The 20,197-nt window shown below is 38.8% G+C and overlaps 1 protein-coding gene across 6 annotated transcripts in view; it reads left to right on the top strand.

The window, feature by feature from the left end:
• Positions 1–20,197, top strand: part of EBF1 (EBF transcription factor 1) — a 502,532-nt gene that overhangs the window by 470,912 nt on the left and 11,423 nt on the right. For 4 of the 6 annotated variants that reach the window (XM_061617502.1, XM_061617501.1, XM_061617499.1 and 1 more), the window contains exons 12-16: positions 3,986–4,051; positions 6,382–6,559; positions 10,234–10,413; positions 15,009–15,203; positions 15,508–15,576. In XM_061617502.1, the coding sequence (XP_061473486.1) occupies positions 3,986–4,051; positions 6,382–6,559; positions 10,234–10,413; positions 15,009–15,203; positions 15,508–15,575 (687 nt within the window). In that variant the 3' untranslated portion in view covers position 15,576. The remainder of the gene's footprint in view (positions 1–3,985; positions 4,052–6,381; positions 6,560–10,233; positions 10,414–15,008; positions 15,204–15,507; positions 15,577–20,197) is intronic. The other 2 variants (XM_061617503.1, XM_061617505.1) reach the window with 2 other exon arrangements.

Raw genomic sequence — 20,197 nt, 5'->3', positions numbered from 1 at the left:
ACAAAAAGAAAACAGTCTGAGGAAAAACATACCCCAGAAAGCAGGTAATTCCATTGAAATTGGGCTACCGCAGAGAAAGCCCTCCATGGATCCCCACACAAACGGCTGCCAAACTCCCACCATTTTTTCCCTCCAAGTAAGGGGAAAAACCCTGATAGCCAGTCATCTTAAAGTGAGAGTAGTGTGGCTTACATTCTACAATCTCACAATTGTCTCCTCAAACAAATTTTGTGAATCAATGAAGAGCAACAATGCCCCCCCCAAATCTAAGCAGAGATCAAAGATAATCTCTGTCTGCATTTTACAGGGTTTTTTGCAGCACTTCAACAATTTGCCAAAACTGAGCAGAGAGCAGATGATTGTGAGACAAAAGAAATGAGTGTACACTGTGGTATGATGCCTGTATCCTATGATAATCTTTCTTAAAAACTATTGTCCATTTTCAGGCTCAACTATTTGTCATTAAGACTGACAGCATAATCCTATGCAAGTCAGTTGCACTGTTCAGTGGAGCTTATTCACAGATAACTCTGTACAGAATTGCAGCATAAATCATCTTAAATCCAGATACACAGAATGAAAATGGGCATAGCCAGGATCCTTAGTCCTATGGACATAGCTAGGATGGAGATGGAAAACTGTCACATAGAATCACATTCTATGCCATATAATTTTTCAATAAAAGAAATGATTGAATAACTTTGGAAAAGATATAATTTCTTAACATTAATGCACTTTAGTGTCTTATTTGTCCAAGAACGTAATAATTAAATAGCAGAAATATTAATTTAGTTGCACTGCACCAGTGTCTGCTTGACAAGAGTTCTATGTTAGAAAAATATTTTCAACTTAGCTATGCCTCTGTCTATGCATGCTTTCAGTAGCACAATATCACTTTCATTTTCAAAGGCATAGATCTTTTTATATTAGCTGTCTTTCTTATAATACCATTTACACATTTAATCAGTGCATTTTAATATTCCATATACCGTATGTGCAATATACAATAAATAGCGAGGCTTCATCTTCAACATGCTTTAGCCCTTAAATTGTTAAAGTTGCAGTGCCCTTTCAATCTACTTACATAATGTCATAAAATATACATTTCAAGGTAAATGAAGTCAGCTACTTCAATTTAGTCTCTCAAACTGGTAGTAAATGAGAGGTTAACACTATGGTGCCAAACCCATTATTGAGTAAATTTAGCACCTTGGACAGCTCTGTAAAATCTTTATTGCTTTCCTGACCTGCTCGTCATGTTCTGTCTATGTGTTCAGTGGCTCTCAGCTCTGATTGAAAGGCAATATATTAGATCCCGAACACAAACACGCTTGGGGGCTGGTTCACTGGGAGCGTAATGACATGGAGGTGAGAACAATTTTCTGGTCACCGCAATTCAAGCACCTTGCAAGGTCTGTTGCAGTAACTTCTAGAAGACTTTTAGGTGCAGCTTTGTATTTGAAGTAATGATAGCATTAGATATGGGAACTGAATGGGAACTGAAAATGTTTTAAATTATGCTTATTACTGTAAGTTTTATTAAAGACTAGTCTGAATATAGATGCTATGATTGTCTTTAGAATAAAAGCTTGGAATTATCTGACAAAGGAATCTTTTGTGTAACATCTGCATTGCTAACGTGAAAGTGTCAAATACAAAAATATTTTATTATGTGGAAATATTGTTTAAGAAAGCTATATATATATATATATATATATAGGCAATTGCTTGTTTCAAAAGAAAGAAATCCCAAACACCAAATAGCTCTAAACTGTAATGACATTTACTGAATGTACTCAACTATGTGGAAAACATTGGTTATTATTATTATTATTATTATTATTATTATTATTATTTTGCACTGTGGTTTACTATAAGCAATTCTTTATCCTTATAAGAATGATAGTTTAAATTTCTGTGTAATTATATTAAAACAGCAGTCCTCAGGTGAATTAAACTGCTCCAATGTAAATAGGTATGAATTGCAGCCTATATCACTGCTCAGACTTGAAGCAAAATGAATCTGTATTTCAGAATTGATACTAAGAGTAAAGGGATAATTAGGGATGATGATGGTGACAATGATAATAATGATGCTAATAATAAATGTGCAAATATATTTTACAATTATATTACTGCAACTAATGTTCAAGCATAACATTCCTGACTTTGATTTCACCAGAAGTCTTATTGCCTGAACAAGATGTTTTAGTTTACTGGGGACTGGAAAAAAGTCAAATCTGACAAGCAGCTCTCCTACTCCAGCATTTTAATCTTTTACAAGAGAGACAAGGCTTACTCAATAATCTACGTGGCTCGGCTAAAACAGCATGGCCTGATTCCATATGGGTATCACAGGCATTCAGTTCATAGCCTTTTAAATTATTTAGTGCTTTGGTCAAGCAGCACAGAAAGGACAAAGCCTGTAGTCCGTGATCTCTTTCGAAATAGTTTCAAATGTATTGATTCAGAATCCATCAATTATATAATGCACCTGGCTGCATGTGTGAAAAATAATTGAAATGTGCATCTGAAGGGTAGATTGTGCAATCATTTTCAAAAACGATAAATGTTTATTAGCGGTACAAAATGTGCGTGCACATACACACATCTTTAAATTTAGGGCATCATGTATGTCATAAGTAGCTACTGCAGTATGACAACTATTTTATCATATATTGTAGAGAATTTTAAATTGAAAAAAATGCTAATATGCATCTAAAAGCTTGTCATCTGAAGAGTTGTTCAAGGATTTTGAAGAGGTTATGGTGACAGCAAAATGAATGCAATTATATCTCTATTTTCTGATCAGAGACTATAGTATATGAAAATTGAGCATTACTGCTTCTTTTGGTTAGAAAATCTATCTAGTTTATAAAACATTCTCAGTTAAACTTTTCAACTTTATTCAAAAGTCAGTAGAAAAATGTTGCATCTGGGTTTTTTTAAGGCACCTGCAGAAATATACGTGGATTCAGCTTTGCTGTTCTTTTATGCTGTGTGATATGAAGAAAATAGAGCCATTAAAAAAGTTGCCTCATTAGTTTTTTATTTAACCAGTGAAAATCAACTATGCATTAGAGTGTAATGTAGAAAGAGATCCTATGCTCTGTAATTTACAATTATATTTTATTATATCCAATCTCGTTCTGCATGTTTTTACATGCTAAAAAAGAACACAAAAAGGAGCATAGTGCTGTGCAGATGTAAGTTTCAAATGGATGGGAATGTAGCAAGATTAAAAAGTAAATAACCATGCAAAGTTACAGTTATACCCCAAATCGAGGCACATCTCAAGATTTGTTTTAAATGGTGCTTCTATGAATAAAATTCTTACATGTGTCCCTTTGCAGAATTGTAGTTTGGCTTTAAAGCGCTCCCGCCCACCCTCACCCCACCTTATATAGTGCTGTATCCAGTGTGAATACCTGGTTGTGGCATCTACCTATGACAAAGGAATATGAACCAAAGAAATTGGCTATGGCATTCTTATCAGATCAACACATTCCTGAGATAGCCTAACAATATAGTTGATCTGATAAGGTCACTCTTCCTATAATATAAATTAAGAACCATATAAACAGATTACAAGGATTCATAACATGCTCTGAATGACATTGATTGCAGAAATCTAACATGATTATAAGTCATTCTGCATTAAACCCATGGATGAGCTTATAGTGCAGACAGGAGACAATTGACAATTTTTATTTTGCAGCACAAACAAGTTTCACCTTTTAACTTTATTAAGCTTCTGTGTATGAACTGGATGAACTAGTAATTTAACAACATTCTGAGTTCACTAAGTACTGTTGCTTTTTAAGACAATTGTATACTGAAGATAAAGGTGAGGAACGCAGTGTAACAGAATGTTGGAAAATGCCTTTTCTACATATTGAACTCATAAAAGCATGAACTCAAAAACATTATTGAAATAAAAGTATGTCTCTCCCCACCTCCACTCCCCCCACCTCTTTTATGGCAGGAAGTCATACTCAAGAGGGCAGCTGATCTGGTGGAAGCACTCTATGGTATGCCACATAACAACCAGGTAAATCCATTCTTCGTTTAATAGCTCTCAGTATTTAGTATGCTGGCATCTATGTTATAGGGATAGTCTACTCAGTCATACTGATGCATTGTAAAATTTGAGACAAAGGAAAATAAATGAGAAAACTATAATGAGTTGGATTCAAACACAAATCTATGTTGTGTAGTAATGTATACACTTTAGACCTTTATATCTTAGAACTTAAATACTTACGCTTCACAGGTATTATGAGTTTTGAGACGGTGTTTTCCTCATCCAAGCATTTCACATAAAACTCAATGTATAACAGAAATAAACAGATGGGAGACTTTCCGTGCAATCTCATGTGTGTCTACCCAGAAATGCATACCACTGAGTTTAATGGGGCTTACCTGCAAGTAAATAGTTATATGTTTACAGCCTTCAGCATGCTTTGAAAACTTTACCTCAATTTCAATGGCCAAGTTTATTTCACTGGGTAAGGAATCTGTGGGTAAATTCCCTTGGATAGAAGACAGATGCTTAAATGCTGTCTCTTTGCCTTTTAAGGTCCTGCTCCATAGGAGCTTCAATATGCATTTTTACTAGGAAATGATTTTGCTGCACTGTGTGGAGATGGGCCAACCCATGTAGAAAGTCACAAATAACCGGTGATCATTAGAGAGCGGAAAGGGGGAAGTGGTCTGACCTAGCATAGGAAGAGTATTAATAAAATAATAATAATTCTTAAAATAAGAAGACTTCAAACCAGAGAGCAACCTTACCTCTGTCACCATAAGGGCTTTGCACTACAGTTGCAAGACAAAATCTACCATGTTACAAGTAAGATCAGGGCAAAAAGGGAAGGCAAAACCTTTCATTACCAAAAAATCATTACAAAAATGGTACTCAGTTTGCACCATGAGATAGAAGTCCAGTATTTAATATATCTATTTATTTATTTATTATTGGATTTATATCCTGCCCTTCCTCCCAGCTGGAGCCCAGGGCGGCAAACAAAAGCACTAAAAATACTTTAAAACATCATAAAAACAGACCTTAAAATACATCAAAACAACTTTCAAAAACATTTTTTTTAAAAAGCTTTAAGGACATCTTTTTAAAAAGGGTTAAAAAAACACACTTTAAAAAAAAGGTTAAAAAACATATTAAAAAGCAATTCTAACACAGATGCAGACTGGGATAGGTCTCAACTTAAAAGGCTTGTTGAAAGAGGAAAGTCTTCAAAAGGCGCCGAAAAGATAGCAGAGATGGTGTATTCATGTATTTCTTACATTTATACCCCACCTTTTTTTCACCATGGAACCCAAAGTGGTATACATGTGGTTTCCAGGGAGTCTCCCATCCAGTCCCTGACCAGACCCAGACCTGCTTAGCTTCAGCAGCATGATGCCCTTATGACCAGCAAGCTTCTTAGCTATATGAAGGGGTCTCTGCTGTCCTAATAAAAACTTGTTGCTTTTTTTATAGTGGAATTCTGATTTTTGTATAAAATAGTCTTTATATACTGGTCATTAAACATGTGTGTCTCATAATACATTCAAATGACTCATTTGTGCATGGATGCATATGAAACTACTTGTAATAAAATAACACGGGAATTGGTCCAGATATGCTGATCCTAATAAAAAAACATAATAACATCAGTATACTTATCTAAAATTGCTTTAGTTTACGAAAACCACACTTACTCTGGTGCTTTGTTTTCCATAACATACATCTTTGCTCACTAGAAACTGTGGATGGACAGAAAAATATACTTTTTCCCAACACATGTAATTTTGTTATTTATTATGGTTAATAAGAATGGGAACATGAGAAGCTGCCTCATACTGAATCAGACCATCCATTGGTCCATCTAGCTCAGTACTGTCTACACTGACTGGCAGTGACTGTCCAGAGTTTCAGACAAGGGTCTCTCTCCCAGCCTCATCTGGAGATGTCAGAGATTGAACCTGGAACCTTTTTCATGCCAAGTATGTGCTCTAACAATGTAAATACATATGTAATACTTCGCAGTGCACATCTTTGGTCTTGGAGCAGTCTTGTTTGGTAGTTCATTGTTCCCATTTCATGGCGACAGACCCAAAGTTAGAAGTGATGGCTTGTGCAACTTGTTAAACCTGGGTCTGGGTGGGATCATCATAACCACACAAAACCACAGGTTCACTATCAGCTGTATCCGCTTCGAGTTTAACCTTGAACTTGTTCAGCACTCAGGTCAATCCAATCTTATTGCACTGTTCTGAGGGTGATACATTGAATGACAACTTACAGTGGTGTAGGCTCGTTAACTGGTCTGTGAATTGCCTCTTAATTACTTCCTTACATCTCTCAACTCTTTCCCCCAGGAAATAATCCTGAAAAGAGCAGCTGATATAGCAGAAGCACTCTACAGCGTCCCTCGCAATCATAACCAACTCCCAGCACTCGCCAACACGTCAGTCCATGCAGGAATGATGGGTGTGAATTCATTTAGTGGTCAGTTAGCAGTCAATGTCTCAGAATCCTCACAGGCCACTAATCAGGGTAAGCTGAAGAAGAAACATTTTTTATCATCAGCAAAAATTGAGAGGATGTTTTTGAAATGGTAACCAAAGAAATTAAGAGACTGTATATGAATTAATAAAAGGCATCATGCACATTTCTTTCACTGAGCATGCCAACAGTCATGCTAGCTGGAACTGATGGGAATTGTATTCCAGCAACACCTGGAGGGCACCAGGTTGGAGTTGAGAAGATGCCCTGCAGAAATAGACCACTGCATCTCCACAATATCTATTGCCTGTGCCTTACATTAGTGTCAACACTTATATAAACATCTGCAAGTAGTATCCCTGTTAAAAAAATCTATTTTATTAAATTTTATAAAGCCAAAACAATAACATCTGGAACACCTAAACATAGGATCCAGAGTGAAGAATAAACAAGAATGGAGTACATTGTATTTATTTTATTTATTTATTTATTAGATTTGTTAGACGCCCATCTGGCAGAGATTAATCTGCCACTCTGGGTGACGTACAACAAAACACAAATATATACCATATAAAAACATAAACAGAGAACATTAAAAAATTAAAAAAATTAAACCCCCCTAGAACTGCAATCTGCCAGCCATGCCTGGTTAAAGAGCCAGGTCTTCAAGGCCCGTCGAAAACACAGCAAGGAGGGGGCCTGGCAAAGAACATGTTACATAGTTAAAACCCTTTAGTAGTCCCAATTTGTGAGAAGGATAATAAAAACTGAGAGGTGAAAAATAGAAACTTAGAGTGAGCAGTCTATGAGGGTACTGTATAAGTTTATTTATTTATTTATTTATTTGATTTATATCCCACCCTTCCTCCCAGCAGGAGCCCAGGGCGGCAAATGGACATAACCCCTCCACAAAGACACTTGTGTTACAGGTGGGGATAGCACAGAATAATGAATGTTCACATAACTCAGAAAGGAAAACAATACCCCATCGAGCTTGTCTTTCTTAGATAGACCTTGAATCACTCTGCTGTGTTGTGTGAAGCATTCTGCCAAGGCTAACTCCCAGATCTTGCTTAGCCAGTAATGAGTAGAGAGTTCCAAACCATTTTTCCATTTTGCTGATATTACTAATCGTGCTGCTGATAGTACAAAGGCTAGCAGTTCCTTATGAACTGTATGAAGGTTACCATCATGTTCCATAAAAAGCAACGACACCACTGGACCAGGTATGAGAGTCTGTCCCATTATAAAAGAAGCTATGTTAAAGACTGAGTTCCAGAAAGTTCGGATTGGAGCACAATCCCACCACATATGTTTAAAAGATCCTAGTGCATCACATCCCCTCCAACATTTTGGTGATATCAGCTTATTGACATGGTAAAAATGCAATGGAGTCCAATGCCATCTAAAAAAATTTTTTAAAGTTACTTCCTGGATTTTTGCAGATACTGTCTTAAGGGGTGGTTTAGCCCATATCTTATTCCACATTGTTTCTTGAATGACTCTTTCCCATGTTTCTTTGAGCGCTAATGAATTTCCCATAGTCTTGTCAGTTAAAAGCTTGTATATTGTAGCTGTCGTCCCTTTCAGGTTTTGATTAGACTGATAACAAAGATGTTCATATACAGTCAAAGAGTATAAACCCTGTACCCTCCGGGCTAGCTTTCTAATGAATGTAAGAATTTGCGCCATTTGGAACCAGTTAGAGCCAATATTTCCAAGCTTCTGTCTCAAAGAGGCCTGCATGATAGGTTGGAGTCTAACTATAAAGTTGTGTACTAAATGAAGACTTTTAGAGGTCCATTGGCCAAATTGAGCATATTTATCTTGGTGAGCAAATTCAGGGTGGTCTAATACTGGAATAAGGGGAGAGGGTTTAGGTGCTAAAGTGTCAGCTCAGTGTTTCCAAACTAGCAATGTTGTTTTCCAGAACAGATTGGTGACTCCGTGGATATATTACCACAACAGCTTTAAAAGGGAAGGGCATTGGCTGGTGGTTGTGAAGCTGGGACTTCAGCTTGAAGCCATGGAATACCCTGTTCTGTGGATTAGATATTTCAGCTGGAAAGCTTCATAATAAAGTTTCAGATTTGGATAGCCAAGGCCTCCCGCCGCCTGAGATCTATTAGTATCCCTTATTTTTACAATTACACCCATGTGGTGTAGTGGTTAAGGTGTTGGACTATGACCTGGGAGACCAGGGTTCAAATCCACACACAGCCATGAAGCTCACTGGGTGACCTTGGGCCAGTCATTGCCTCTCAGCCTCAGAGGAAGGCAATGGTATACCACCTCTGGAAACTGCTTACCATGAAAACCCTATCCATAAGGTCGCCATAAGTCAGGATCGACTTGAAGGCAGTCCAACAACAGTGATAGATAGCTTTCTGTAAAGATTATATTTGTTTCCATTAACTTAACATTCTCTATAGCAGGGGTCACAAATCTTTATAGGCCTGTGGGCACATTTGGATTTTTGAGTAACTGCTATGAGTGCCAGGCTGTGGTCATTTATCTTCCCCTTCACCTGGATCAATCACACACACACACACAAAGAATGTGTGTGTGCATACACTTTGTTTTTTGAAGTGATCTGAATGAAAGGTGGATCCAGCCATTGGATCAAGCCTCCAATCTCAGCCCTGAAACATAGAGCTGAAAGAGGAAAAAGTTACTCTTCCAACTTCCTCTTCCAGCTCTATATACTTTTCAAGGGAGAAAAAGGTACCACTCTCAGCAACTCATGATCAAGGAGACAGTGAGTGGGAGAGTTCAGAGGTTTTGTGGACATCAGGGAAAGACTTCAAAGATGTCATTGTGCCCATGGGCACCACACTGAAGACTTGTGCTCAAGAGGTTAGGCCCCATGAAAGTATCTGAAGCCATGTAAGCAGTTATTCCTCAGTGTTGACATTTTTAGACATGATTTAATCAGTCTCTGTTTTTAACAAGCAAGAACTGAGCATGTTTCCTGGGCAGAGCAATCCTAGCTAGTGGCCGGGGAGGTGCAGAGTGGCAGATGCACCATCACATCCAAAGCCCTACCAGCCAGGGTGGAAGGTGGAGGGTGTGTGTGTGTTTTGGAGTTGTTGCACTGAGGCCAGTAGAGCGGCAATTGCACTGCATACTAACCCCCCAAGCCATAATTATCAAAGGGGTTAGGGTTTCAGCCTTAAAATCCCTTTCTCAATGAATTGGTCAGAAATGGTTAACAGGCTGTTAAATGCAGGGCTAAGAACTTTTTACAGAATGTTATGATAGAATCCATCAGGACAGCAGGTTAGCTATTTGCAACAACTTCTGCTATCTAGAGAGCCAGTGTGGTGTAGTGGTTAAGGTGTTGGACTATGACCTGGGAGACCAGGGTTCAAATCCCCACATAGCCAGGAAGCTCACTGGGTGACCTTGGGCCAGTCACTGCCTCTCAGCCTCATGAAAACCCTATTCATAGGGTCGCCATAAGTCAGAATCGACTTGAAGGCAGTACATTTACATTTTTTTCTGCTATCTATGACCCCAAATGCTCGCACTTATTTAAAAGTTCTCAGTGCTTTATAAACTATTTGTAAACTGAACTTGTTAAAGCAAGTGACCTCCACTCCCTCACTCTTCTTCCAGAATTGCACTTTTACTGACCAGTTTGGTGTGGGATGTTTTGAAACTGGGTAGTTCTCTTTCTCAAAAAACTGATGTTGTGCCTCCCCCCCCCTTTTTTTTTGCAAAAGGTTTTACTCGCAACTCAAGCAGTGTGTCACCTCATGGTTATGTGCCAAGCACTACCCCTCAGCAGACAAATTACAACTCCGTCACGACAAGCATGAATGGCTACGGAAATGCTGGAATGTCCAATTTAGGGGGATCTCCAACCTTCTTGAATGGGTCTGCTGCCAACTCTCCCTATGCCAGTATGTATTCTTACACAATTTATATTGAATAGTTATCTGAATGGCAGTCATGGCTGGTGCCTATTGAAATTTTGTATGTTAGAAGGCAGAAGATCAACAGTAGTTGAAGCTAGAGCCAGTGATAGGTGTAGTCATTCCCTGGACTGGTTGTAAGAAAGAAGACAAGAATGTGGAAGCTGGATGAGGGCAGGCTGAGATTGGTGGGGCAGCATTCTGATTTGTCCAAATGGACCAGCCTCCTCTCCAGTGGCCTGGCCCTTTGTCGTGACCCTAAGGCCAAATTCCTACACACACTTGCCAGGGAGTAAATTGAATTCTCATTGTAAATGTGAACAGAATTTATATAGTCACTCTGAGCGACTCACAAAGAAAAGAAGATATTGAGAACAAATTCTAGTAAAACTTAAAATACAGCATTATATAGTAAACATGCTTTGAATTATACTTTAAGGCACCAATCCTATGCACACTTATCTGGGAATAAGCTTAATAGAGGATAGACCACTGTGAGACTTACTTCTGGGGAAATGTGCATAGATTGTACTTTAAAGCACTTAAAGCTCTTTGAAGACATCAATATGGCTAACAGTTTGTTTCATTTTTGCTGTTATTTGCTAGTGGAAGCAGCCTCTTTGGCTTATATATTTATGCAAGGTTGCATCCAATGTCTTGCTAAGTCAGGATCCCATTAGCGCAAGGATTTCCCCCCCTCTCCTCCCCCAGCATGCCCCCTAAATCTGTTCTAGAGGTTTCCTCAACCTTACAATGTAGATTTAGGGTGGATGTGGGGTGTGTGCAGGGGAAGGGACAACTTGAATACCACCCACAGTAAAGTGTCATTTATCTGGATGATTCCTTGCAATCCTTTCTATGTCCTGGATACCCTTTGAACTTCAGATATGTCAGGTATAGGCTTGTTCGAAAGGGGCTTTGCAGGTATGCCAACCTTCTGATTTTTAGGCATTTGGGAAGCACTGCACAAAGCACTTTGTAAGCCCTGTGCTTTGCACTTGGGAAGCACTGAGCACAGGGATCAAAAAGCACTTGGTGCAGTGCTTCCCAAACATCCGACAACCAGCTAATTGTTGGGCTTTTGGGAAGTAGTGTGCAAGGCATTGCCCTTTGACAGGTATCAATCACCTGGCATCATGATGATACAAGATAACTGAGTGGTAGGTGATCCCTCCCACCTGTCAAAGGTAGCTCATGGGGTGGGGGGGAGATAAAAATCTCGCCCATCAGGCCAAATAACAACCCTGTCAAGGGATATAAAAATGTTCATACTACTTGTGAGGTGGCCCTTGATTTTCACCAGGACTAGGGCACTTGGGGGAGGAATGAACGATCCTTTCATCCATGCTGCAATCCCAACAAAAATCCCTTCCTTTCCACAGCAATTGGTGGGGGGAGGAGGAGGATTCCATTGGAGTTTTTTTTTCTAATTACTGTGGAGAGTGTTTTCATTAGCATTATAGCAGGGGAGGAAAGTGTTAAGCCTCTCTTCTCCAGACACTGTTGTGCTAATAAAAATAGTCGCCACCTCACCTACTATTAAATGTGACAAATCCCCTGATATGGTTGCTACCTCATGACTAATGTAACATGTAGTTTTGCCCTGATACCACATTTATATTTAAAAAAGGAAGTTGGCCTTTAGGGTCCTTGAATTAAAAAGAAAAAAGAAAAAGAAAAAGATAGACCTACATGATAGTCATGTTGCACCTCACGATTCTCCTTCAGGAATTAATTTTAATTCTGATAGCAATATAATAACAATTGATAATAATTAGACTCTCTAAACTATTACACTGGATTTATGGGAGAGAATTTTTCAGTATGAAATAACAATCTATGATGATTTATTGGTTTAACCCCTATTATTTGATCCATGAAAAACATTTTGGCAATACACTATTTCATAATCATAGACTGATTTGTCTTCTGAAAAGTTTCTTCCTATTAAATAATGTCTTTATATTACTTTTCATATTATCATCGTCATCATTATCTTTGGGAGGTTTTTCTTGGTGGGTCCTGCTATCACATTAATGGCAAATACGTTCAATCAGAAAATGTTTCAATCATGACCTGAGAATTAGAAAGGTGGCATCCTTAATTAAATCAATAAACTAATTGCTGTATAGTAGCAATTCAATTTAGGTGCTTTGATTGCTCTGCCTTAACAAGTGCTTGCAGGTACTGAGTGACTCCAGACCAAGATTGTATCTGTCATACTGTGAAACTTTGAGCATTTAATTTCCATTAATTGATTTCCTCAGTTTTCACAAAATATGATATCAATTTCCTCCACAGAGATTCCAAGAGGGTGATTTTTATCTACAAAAATGCAAATAAAATAATAATCTAAAGCTCAGCTGATTTGAATTTTCATTCCCCTACCATTTAATTATTAATAAGCCACTCCTGAACATAAACAGCTTCTAAACAAGGTGGAAAAGAATATAATTTGGCTAGCTAACCAGGGTCTTCTTTTTTTCATAGTAACACAATTCAATCCTTCATAAGCAAATTAGCACTATTTTTAAGTAAAGAAAGCTACCTAGATGATGAGTACATCCACCAAAAACATTAATTGCTTCTATATAAGACACCAACTGGGTTAAAAAAATAAGTTTATCTGCCTTTCAAAATCAAACGATTTATCTGCCATAGTTAATAAAGCTACTTTGGGCCAGTTTTCACATCATATTAAACCATAGTTAAAAAAAAACTATGGTCTAATGTGAACATGTTGAAAAGTTCTTGATTCACTCCTCCCACATTCCTGGTGTTCCTGTACCACCAGGAAACAAGCTAGAGTCTGGCTTGTTGTGACATCCAAACCTAGGCTCATGGTTTGTTTTCCCCAAACCTTGGTTACCGCTTGTGGTTTGTTTGGAGAAAAACAGACCATGAGCAAGGTTCAGATGTCATGACAAGCCGGACTAATTTATTTTCTGGTGGCTCAAGAAGAGCAGGGGTTGAGTGCAGTGAAAAGCACATTCTGCATTAACATTAAACCATTGTTTGTTTCTAGTTATGGTTTAATGTGATGTGTGAAGCAGGTCTTAGAAATTTCAAACTATCAGTTAAAAGCTGTAAGTGCCAGTGCCAGGTTGGCCTCAGTTGCTGACTGGAACCATTGTCCTGATCCATGAACTGGAACAAAGCAGATAGCTGCATGCATGCGAGTATTATCATGGAGCTCTCTACCCCACCTCATCCACGATGCACTGATGCTGGACAATGATTCTAAACTATTTGTAATCCCCCCTCCCAAAATCTCGTGACTATGCCGGCAAGATGACAAAATGAAGAAAAAACACACATTTTTTCTTTATTTTTCATGACCTACAAAAAATGGCTGGAAAAAAAAGTGTTTCGGCCAGATCCTATGTGTGTTTATTCAAATGTAAGTTTTAATAGAGCTTACTCATAATTAAGCCTGCATAGGATTGCAGCTTTGCAGCCCAAACCTGTACATGTTTTGGCCAAAAGGCGGCATAGAAATAGAATAAATAAATAAATAAATGTTTTCTTAGAAGTAAATCACACCAAGTTCAGTGAAATTTAATTCCAAGTGAGGGTGCACATATTTACTCATAGGACTGCAGTCTGAGTCATGAAATTTATTGGATACTAAATAATATTGTAAATGTTTTAACTATCATTTAACACTAACATTTTCAGATTAAAAAACCAAGAGTTTTAGGGCTTGGCCTCTTTCTTTAAAGGCTTCCTCCTAACACACAAAAACATATGCTTACCGAGATTCAGTTGCAGCAGCAGAAGAACAAAAATAAAAAAAAATTGGGGGATGGGGAATAAAAGAAACCTTAACAAGTTTGTTTAGCTTACACAATGGGGCAGAATTTTTACTTTTAGGGGTGTCATATCTAAAGTTGTAGAGGATGCAAAGCTGCCACTTTTGGAATATATGCTGTTACACACAATTTGAAAACTGCTCCCCAACATTCTCTGTGACACTGCAAAGGATCCTGGGATTTTGCCTCTTGGATTGAATTGTGTAGCCACCTGGGACAACACAATATCTTGTGCCAGTGTTGTCTGAAGTAGAATGCAAATTTTCAGTTTTCAGAACTTGACTCTTTTTAGGAAAACAGTACAGAGGCAAGAGTTTCTACCATTTTTAATGAGATATCCCTAGGACACTTGAAGACTATGAGAAAGCCATTAGTGTTGATGGAATGCCTTTCAGGACCCTTCTGATGTTACTTCACAGAATTGTAAACACTGCAGTACTGTTGCCTCTTGCACCCCAGAAGCCCTAGATCAGTTCCCGTAGGAGGACTCCACAAGACAGCTTCTTCCTGAGGCAATGATGGAATGGGAATGAGCCATGTTGTGATCTCCTTCCCATGTGAGCTGGGGTTCTGGCTTTACCTTTCCCATAAGGAAATATCAGAAGCCTACAGCAAGAAAAGGGACATTCAGATGTACAGACAGCAAAAGAACCAAGAGCTCAGGGCATCTGCTAAACAACTCTTGGTGGTGCCCGCAGAACTCAGGCCTCTTTGAATTTCCATTTGAAGCCTTGGTAAAAATATATCCTCTTTGTTCTTGTTTTACTCTAGTCGTGCCATCCAGCCCAACAATGGCCTCCTCCACTAGTCTCCCTTCTAACTGTAGCAGCTCCTCTGGGATCTTCTCCTTCTCACCAGCCAACATGGTCTCAGCAGTGAAACAGAAGAGTGCTTTTGCCCCTGTTGTTAGACCACAGACTTCCCCTCCCCCCACCTGTACCAGCACCAATGGGAATAGCCTCCAAGGTAGGCCAATCTGGGCACATTATTGTTTCATATCATTTTGGGGGGGTATCTTGTCAAAAGGGTGATGGACCTTGAGGGTCTACAATATGGTGTAAGGCCTATACATTCTTTGTGTTGCTGATAATCACCCTCATTCCCTTGCTTGGCAAAATAGCCTGCTCTTAAAAGTGCCCTGTTGAACTGAGATGCGGTGTCATTAAAAGCATGGTCTGAGTGTTTGCTTAAAATGAGTGATATTTCAGCTTACTAATACCAGCCTTTCTCTTTCTTTTCTTTCTTATTCCTTGTTGTTGTCTTTTATCAGACCAGTCTTTTGTGGACTCTAGCAAGTACTCCACTGCAGGGTCTCTCCAGGGTCTGGCCTTCTCCTGAAGTACGTCAGTCAATCTTCCCTTCCTTTTTAAAAAAAATTCTTTCTCCTTTGTCATGTCCACATGTGCAATATCTTTACTAACAGTAGCAATGTTGAGGGGGGGTGTCAGGGAAAACAGACCACAGCACAATTTGGTTTCCATATGATCACAAATTACCAAATATATATGGCACATTCTTCATTTACGTAAGATTTCCCATCTTCTCACCTTGTATTACATTAGCTCTTCATGATTAATGTTCAGCATGTAAGCTAATTTATGTTACAAACTCTCGTGTCTCCTTGAAAACCTCTTCAGCTTTTGGCAGTCTTCACTGCTATGTTAGTCATAAGCTGATGTTTCCCCTATTACTGCACTCCTTTTTCCATAATTCACATATAGAGCAATCACATGAATATTGGTTTTCATCCTATGTGTCTCAGGTCAGGCCAAATTCAGTGAATGAATGGAAGCTTACTCCATGATTCCTGAAATGGGGGAGCCCTATTGTTTTGCATTCTGTTCCAGTCCCATTCGGAGAATGTTTGAGTCCTCTGTTGGCTTTCATGGTGTCATACTATTCCAAAATGGGCAAGGCACTCTCCAAAAGGCAGCAGGTCAGACATGGATCATCAGTATCACTCCAGGGCTTGGATCAGGAATTATTGATCACACATACTTAGCCCATACGACAGACAACTACCTTATCCACCTAATTGGTAGAGTAGTCTGCTGTCACCTCTATTATAGTTACATTGTCATCACCTATGCTACATTTAAACATGAACTATACTGGAAAATTAGAAAAAGCCATTGAGATGGATTCAGAGAGTCATTTGATATTTTCACTGATGTCATCAGGTCACCGGGGATGATTTTATGGTGTTTATACATGAGTGAGTGAGTGTGAGTGTGTGTGTGTGTGTGTGTGTGTGTGTGTGTGTGTGTGTGTGTGTGAGAGAGAGAGAGAGAGAGAGAGAGAGAGAGAGGCTACTCATTTGAATACTTAATGCTCAACCTATATTGTATTTCTAAAGACACATACACAGTTTTTGTTGTTTTGTTGTTTTTTGTAAGATCTGCTAAAGAAAACCCACAAGGAGGAAACTAGGACCTCACTGAAATACCTTCAGCCTTCTTACAAATGAGGCCACACATATGTCCCTTCTACTTTATTACTAGATGTTGTTGGGGGGGGTTGTTTTGCAAATAACAGGCATATTGCTAATATTTCCTACAAATTTCTTTTAGCAGAAGCTAAAGCCAACTACATCATGATGTCAGAAACTCAATTTGGTGTTTTATTTTATTTTATTTTGTTTTTGCTTTACAAACTGCACCATCTTTGTAAGGATTGTATGGTGTGATTGCTTCAATTCAGAGCTTTTTAAGAAAAAGAAAATTACAATGAGATCCTTGGATTCAAAGAGATGCATAGCCTCATCTAGAAATTCCAATCACAGCAGAATTTATTACAGTGCCTTGCAAAAGTAATCAGACTCCCTGACCAATGCTCTCATGTTACTGAATTACAAATGGTACATTGTAATTTCGTTCTGTATGATATTTTATTTTGAAACACTGAAAGTCAAAATCAATTATTGTAATGTGACATTGGTTTTCTGTTGGGAAATGTTTGTAAGAAACATCAGAAACTGAACCATGTTGCTTGCATAAGTATTCATCCCATGTGCTGTGGAAGCTCCCAGTTTACACAGATGAAAGAAATTTCCCTATTGAGGACACAGTTAGCTTACCATTGGCCTCGACCTGTGAACCATTAAAGTTGCTGTCACATTGTCAGGATATAAACCCCGCTGTTGAAGGATCATTGGTCAGGCTGTGGATCTGAAGGAAAGTGAAGACCTAAGAGCATTCTACAGAAGTGAGAGATAATGTAATACAAATGCATAATTAGGAAAAGGGTACAAAATAATATCCAAGTGTTTGGATATCCCAGTGAGCACAGTTGGATCAATAACCAGGAAGTGGAAGCTGCATCACACCACACAGGCACTGCCAAGAAAAGGCCATCCCTCAAAACTCAGTGCTCGAACAAGGAGACTTGTGAGAGAAGCCACAGAGAGGCCAACAATCACTTTGAAGGAGCTACAGAGTTCAGTGGTTGCAAGTGGAGTAATGGTGCACCAGTCAACCATATCAAGAGCTCTGCATAACACTGGCCTGTATGGGAGGGTGGCAAGAAAGAAGCCATTACTCAGAAAGTACCATCTGAAAGCACGTCTGGAGTTTGCCAGAAAGCATGAGAGTGCCCTAGCTGCGATGTGTGCTGTGGGGATGCTTCTCATCAGCAAGGACTGGGCATCTTGTTAAAATTGAAGGAAGAATGGTTGGAGCAAAATATAGGGAAATACTGCAAGAGAACCTGCTTCAGTCCACTAAAAAACTGAAACTTGGGAGGAAATTCACTTTTCAGCAGGACAATGATCCCAATCACAAGGCCAAAGCAACACTGGAGTGGCTCAAGAACACAAAGGTGAATGTCCAACAGTGGCCCATTCAAAGTCCTGATCTCAATCCCATTGAGAACCTGTGGCGCTCTTTGAAAATTGTGGTCCACAACTGACGCCCAACCAACCTGAATGACCTGGAGCAAATCTGCCAAGAAGAATGGACCAAAATCCCTCTGACACTGTGTGCAAAGCTGGTACATAACTACCCCAAAAGACTTAAAACTGTTATTGCAGCAAAAGGTGGCTCTACCAAATATTAATGTGTGGGGGCTGAATACTTATGCAAGCAACATGTTTCAGTTTTTTGTTTCTTACAAACATTTCCCAACATAAAACCAATGTCACATTACAATAATTGATTTTGACTTTCAGTGTTTCAAACTAAAATATCATACAGAATGAAATTACAATGTACCATTTGTAATTCAGTAACATGAGAGCATTGGTCAGGGAGTCTGATTACTTTTGCAAGGCACTGTACTTTAAAAAAAATTGAGCAGCTGACACACATAAATATTTGAAACTTACAGAGCTAGTTCCTTGCATCTTTGAACCTTGATCTAAGAACAGAAGAAGAGTCTGCTGCATCAGGCCAGCATCCTGTTCTCACAGTGGCCAACCAGTTACCCATGGGAAACCTGCAAGCAGGCCCTGACTACAAAGAGCAATGGCCCCTCCTATGGTTTCTAGCAAATAGTATAACTTTGTCCCCAGTTCCAGGGGAAGGAAACTTGTATGTACAGGAACATTCAGAAAAGTATTTCTAGGACAGCAATGGACAGCTCACTGAAATGTGATAAGAGTGCTTGTGGTGATGCACACTCTAACATGGGTAATCTCCAGTCTTCCCAAATATATGTTCTGTGTCATAGGATTCAAAAATGCCCGATTAATTATTATCTCAAATATTGTTTTCTGTCCTCAGTTTGGCTTCATGCCTGCTTGGCTTCTAATGGGGTCACTCACTAAAAGCTCAAAGTTGATATATTATCAGCACTGAACATATATCTCTGAAGTCCTAGCATTTCTAGATATGTTTCTTTCATGGACAAATACTATAATACCCACAATTGCTTAAAAACAATGTTGTGTGTGTTCTAACATTATTTGTCATATATGCATTGGGCTGCAAGACCAGCAAAGGAAAGAGGCAGTTAACATCTGGATGTGTGGTATACATCATAAAAGCCAGAATTCCCCATTTCACTGTTTGGTCTGGTCTGTTGTATGCCTGTGCTTAACCCTCCCTCATAATTACTGCACCACACTCTGAAACACTGAGCAGAATATACATTTTCATGCTCACTTAGACAAGAAGAGTTCTCATAATCACCAGCTGCCTCAAACTGTGCCAGAGGTAGAAAGAGTTACTGATGCATGCTGCAGTTCACCCATACCTGTCCCCCCCTCCTTCCTTTCTTCTGTCTGTCTGTCTCCACAGAATGTGGCAACAAATAGCAAATAATTGTTTCCATTACCTTAAGCCATCTCACAAGAGATTTCTTCAAGAATCGCCTATCCCAAATGTGTCTAATGTATCAAAGGCTTTTTGGGTCATGCCATGAGTCTCCAAGAGTGAGCAGCCAGCTTTGCCACCATAGAAGAAAACATTCTCAGTGTTAAATGTATCAGCAGAATGAAAAGCACTCATTCATAAACAAAAGGCACTTAACATGCCTAATGAAGAATGCTATATCCAGTGCACTAGGAGTTGAAAAAATCTAGGGCATAAATCTGAAGGTTAAAACAAGTCGGAATGGATTGTTTTACCATACAGTTTGTTACCATAAAGAACTGATCTTACGCAAGGCTCACTTGGAATAAATGACATTTCCAAGGGAGCTTTGTTGGAAAGATTGCACTTAAAGAAAATAAAAAAACACCATGTACCTCATTAACATTTCCCCCAACATTTTGGATTTGCAGTTTACATTACGCATTTTACGTTGTGAATTTTCCCCCCAGGGGTTAATAAAGTCCTTCTGCTAATAGCATGAGTCAAACATAGTTGTCATAAAGTGTCAGTTAAGCAAATTGTTGAACGTGCTTGTGATATTATACACAATTTGATCAACAAATGGTGTGTGGGTAACTATGCTCTTATTAACAATCTCAGTTAGGGCAGTCATCTCCCAATTGGAACCAAAAACATAGCCCATTCGATCTC

Source organism: Rhineura floridana, chromosome 3 (assembly GCF_030035675.1).
Source record: "Rhineura floridana isolate rRhiFlo1 chromosome 3, rRhiFlo1.hap2, whole genome shotgun sequence".
Classification (NCBI taxonomy): domain Eukaryota; kingdom Metazoa; phylum Chordata; class Lepidosauria; order Squamata; family Rhineuridae; genus Rhineura; species Rhineura floridana.
Note: the sequence above shows the minus strand (reverse complement) of the source record. Positions and strands in the feature narration are given on the sequence as shown.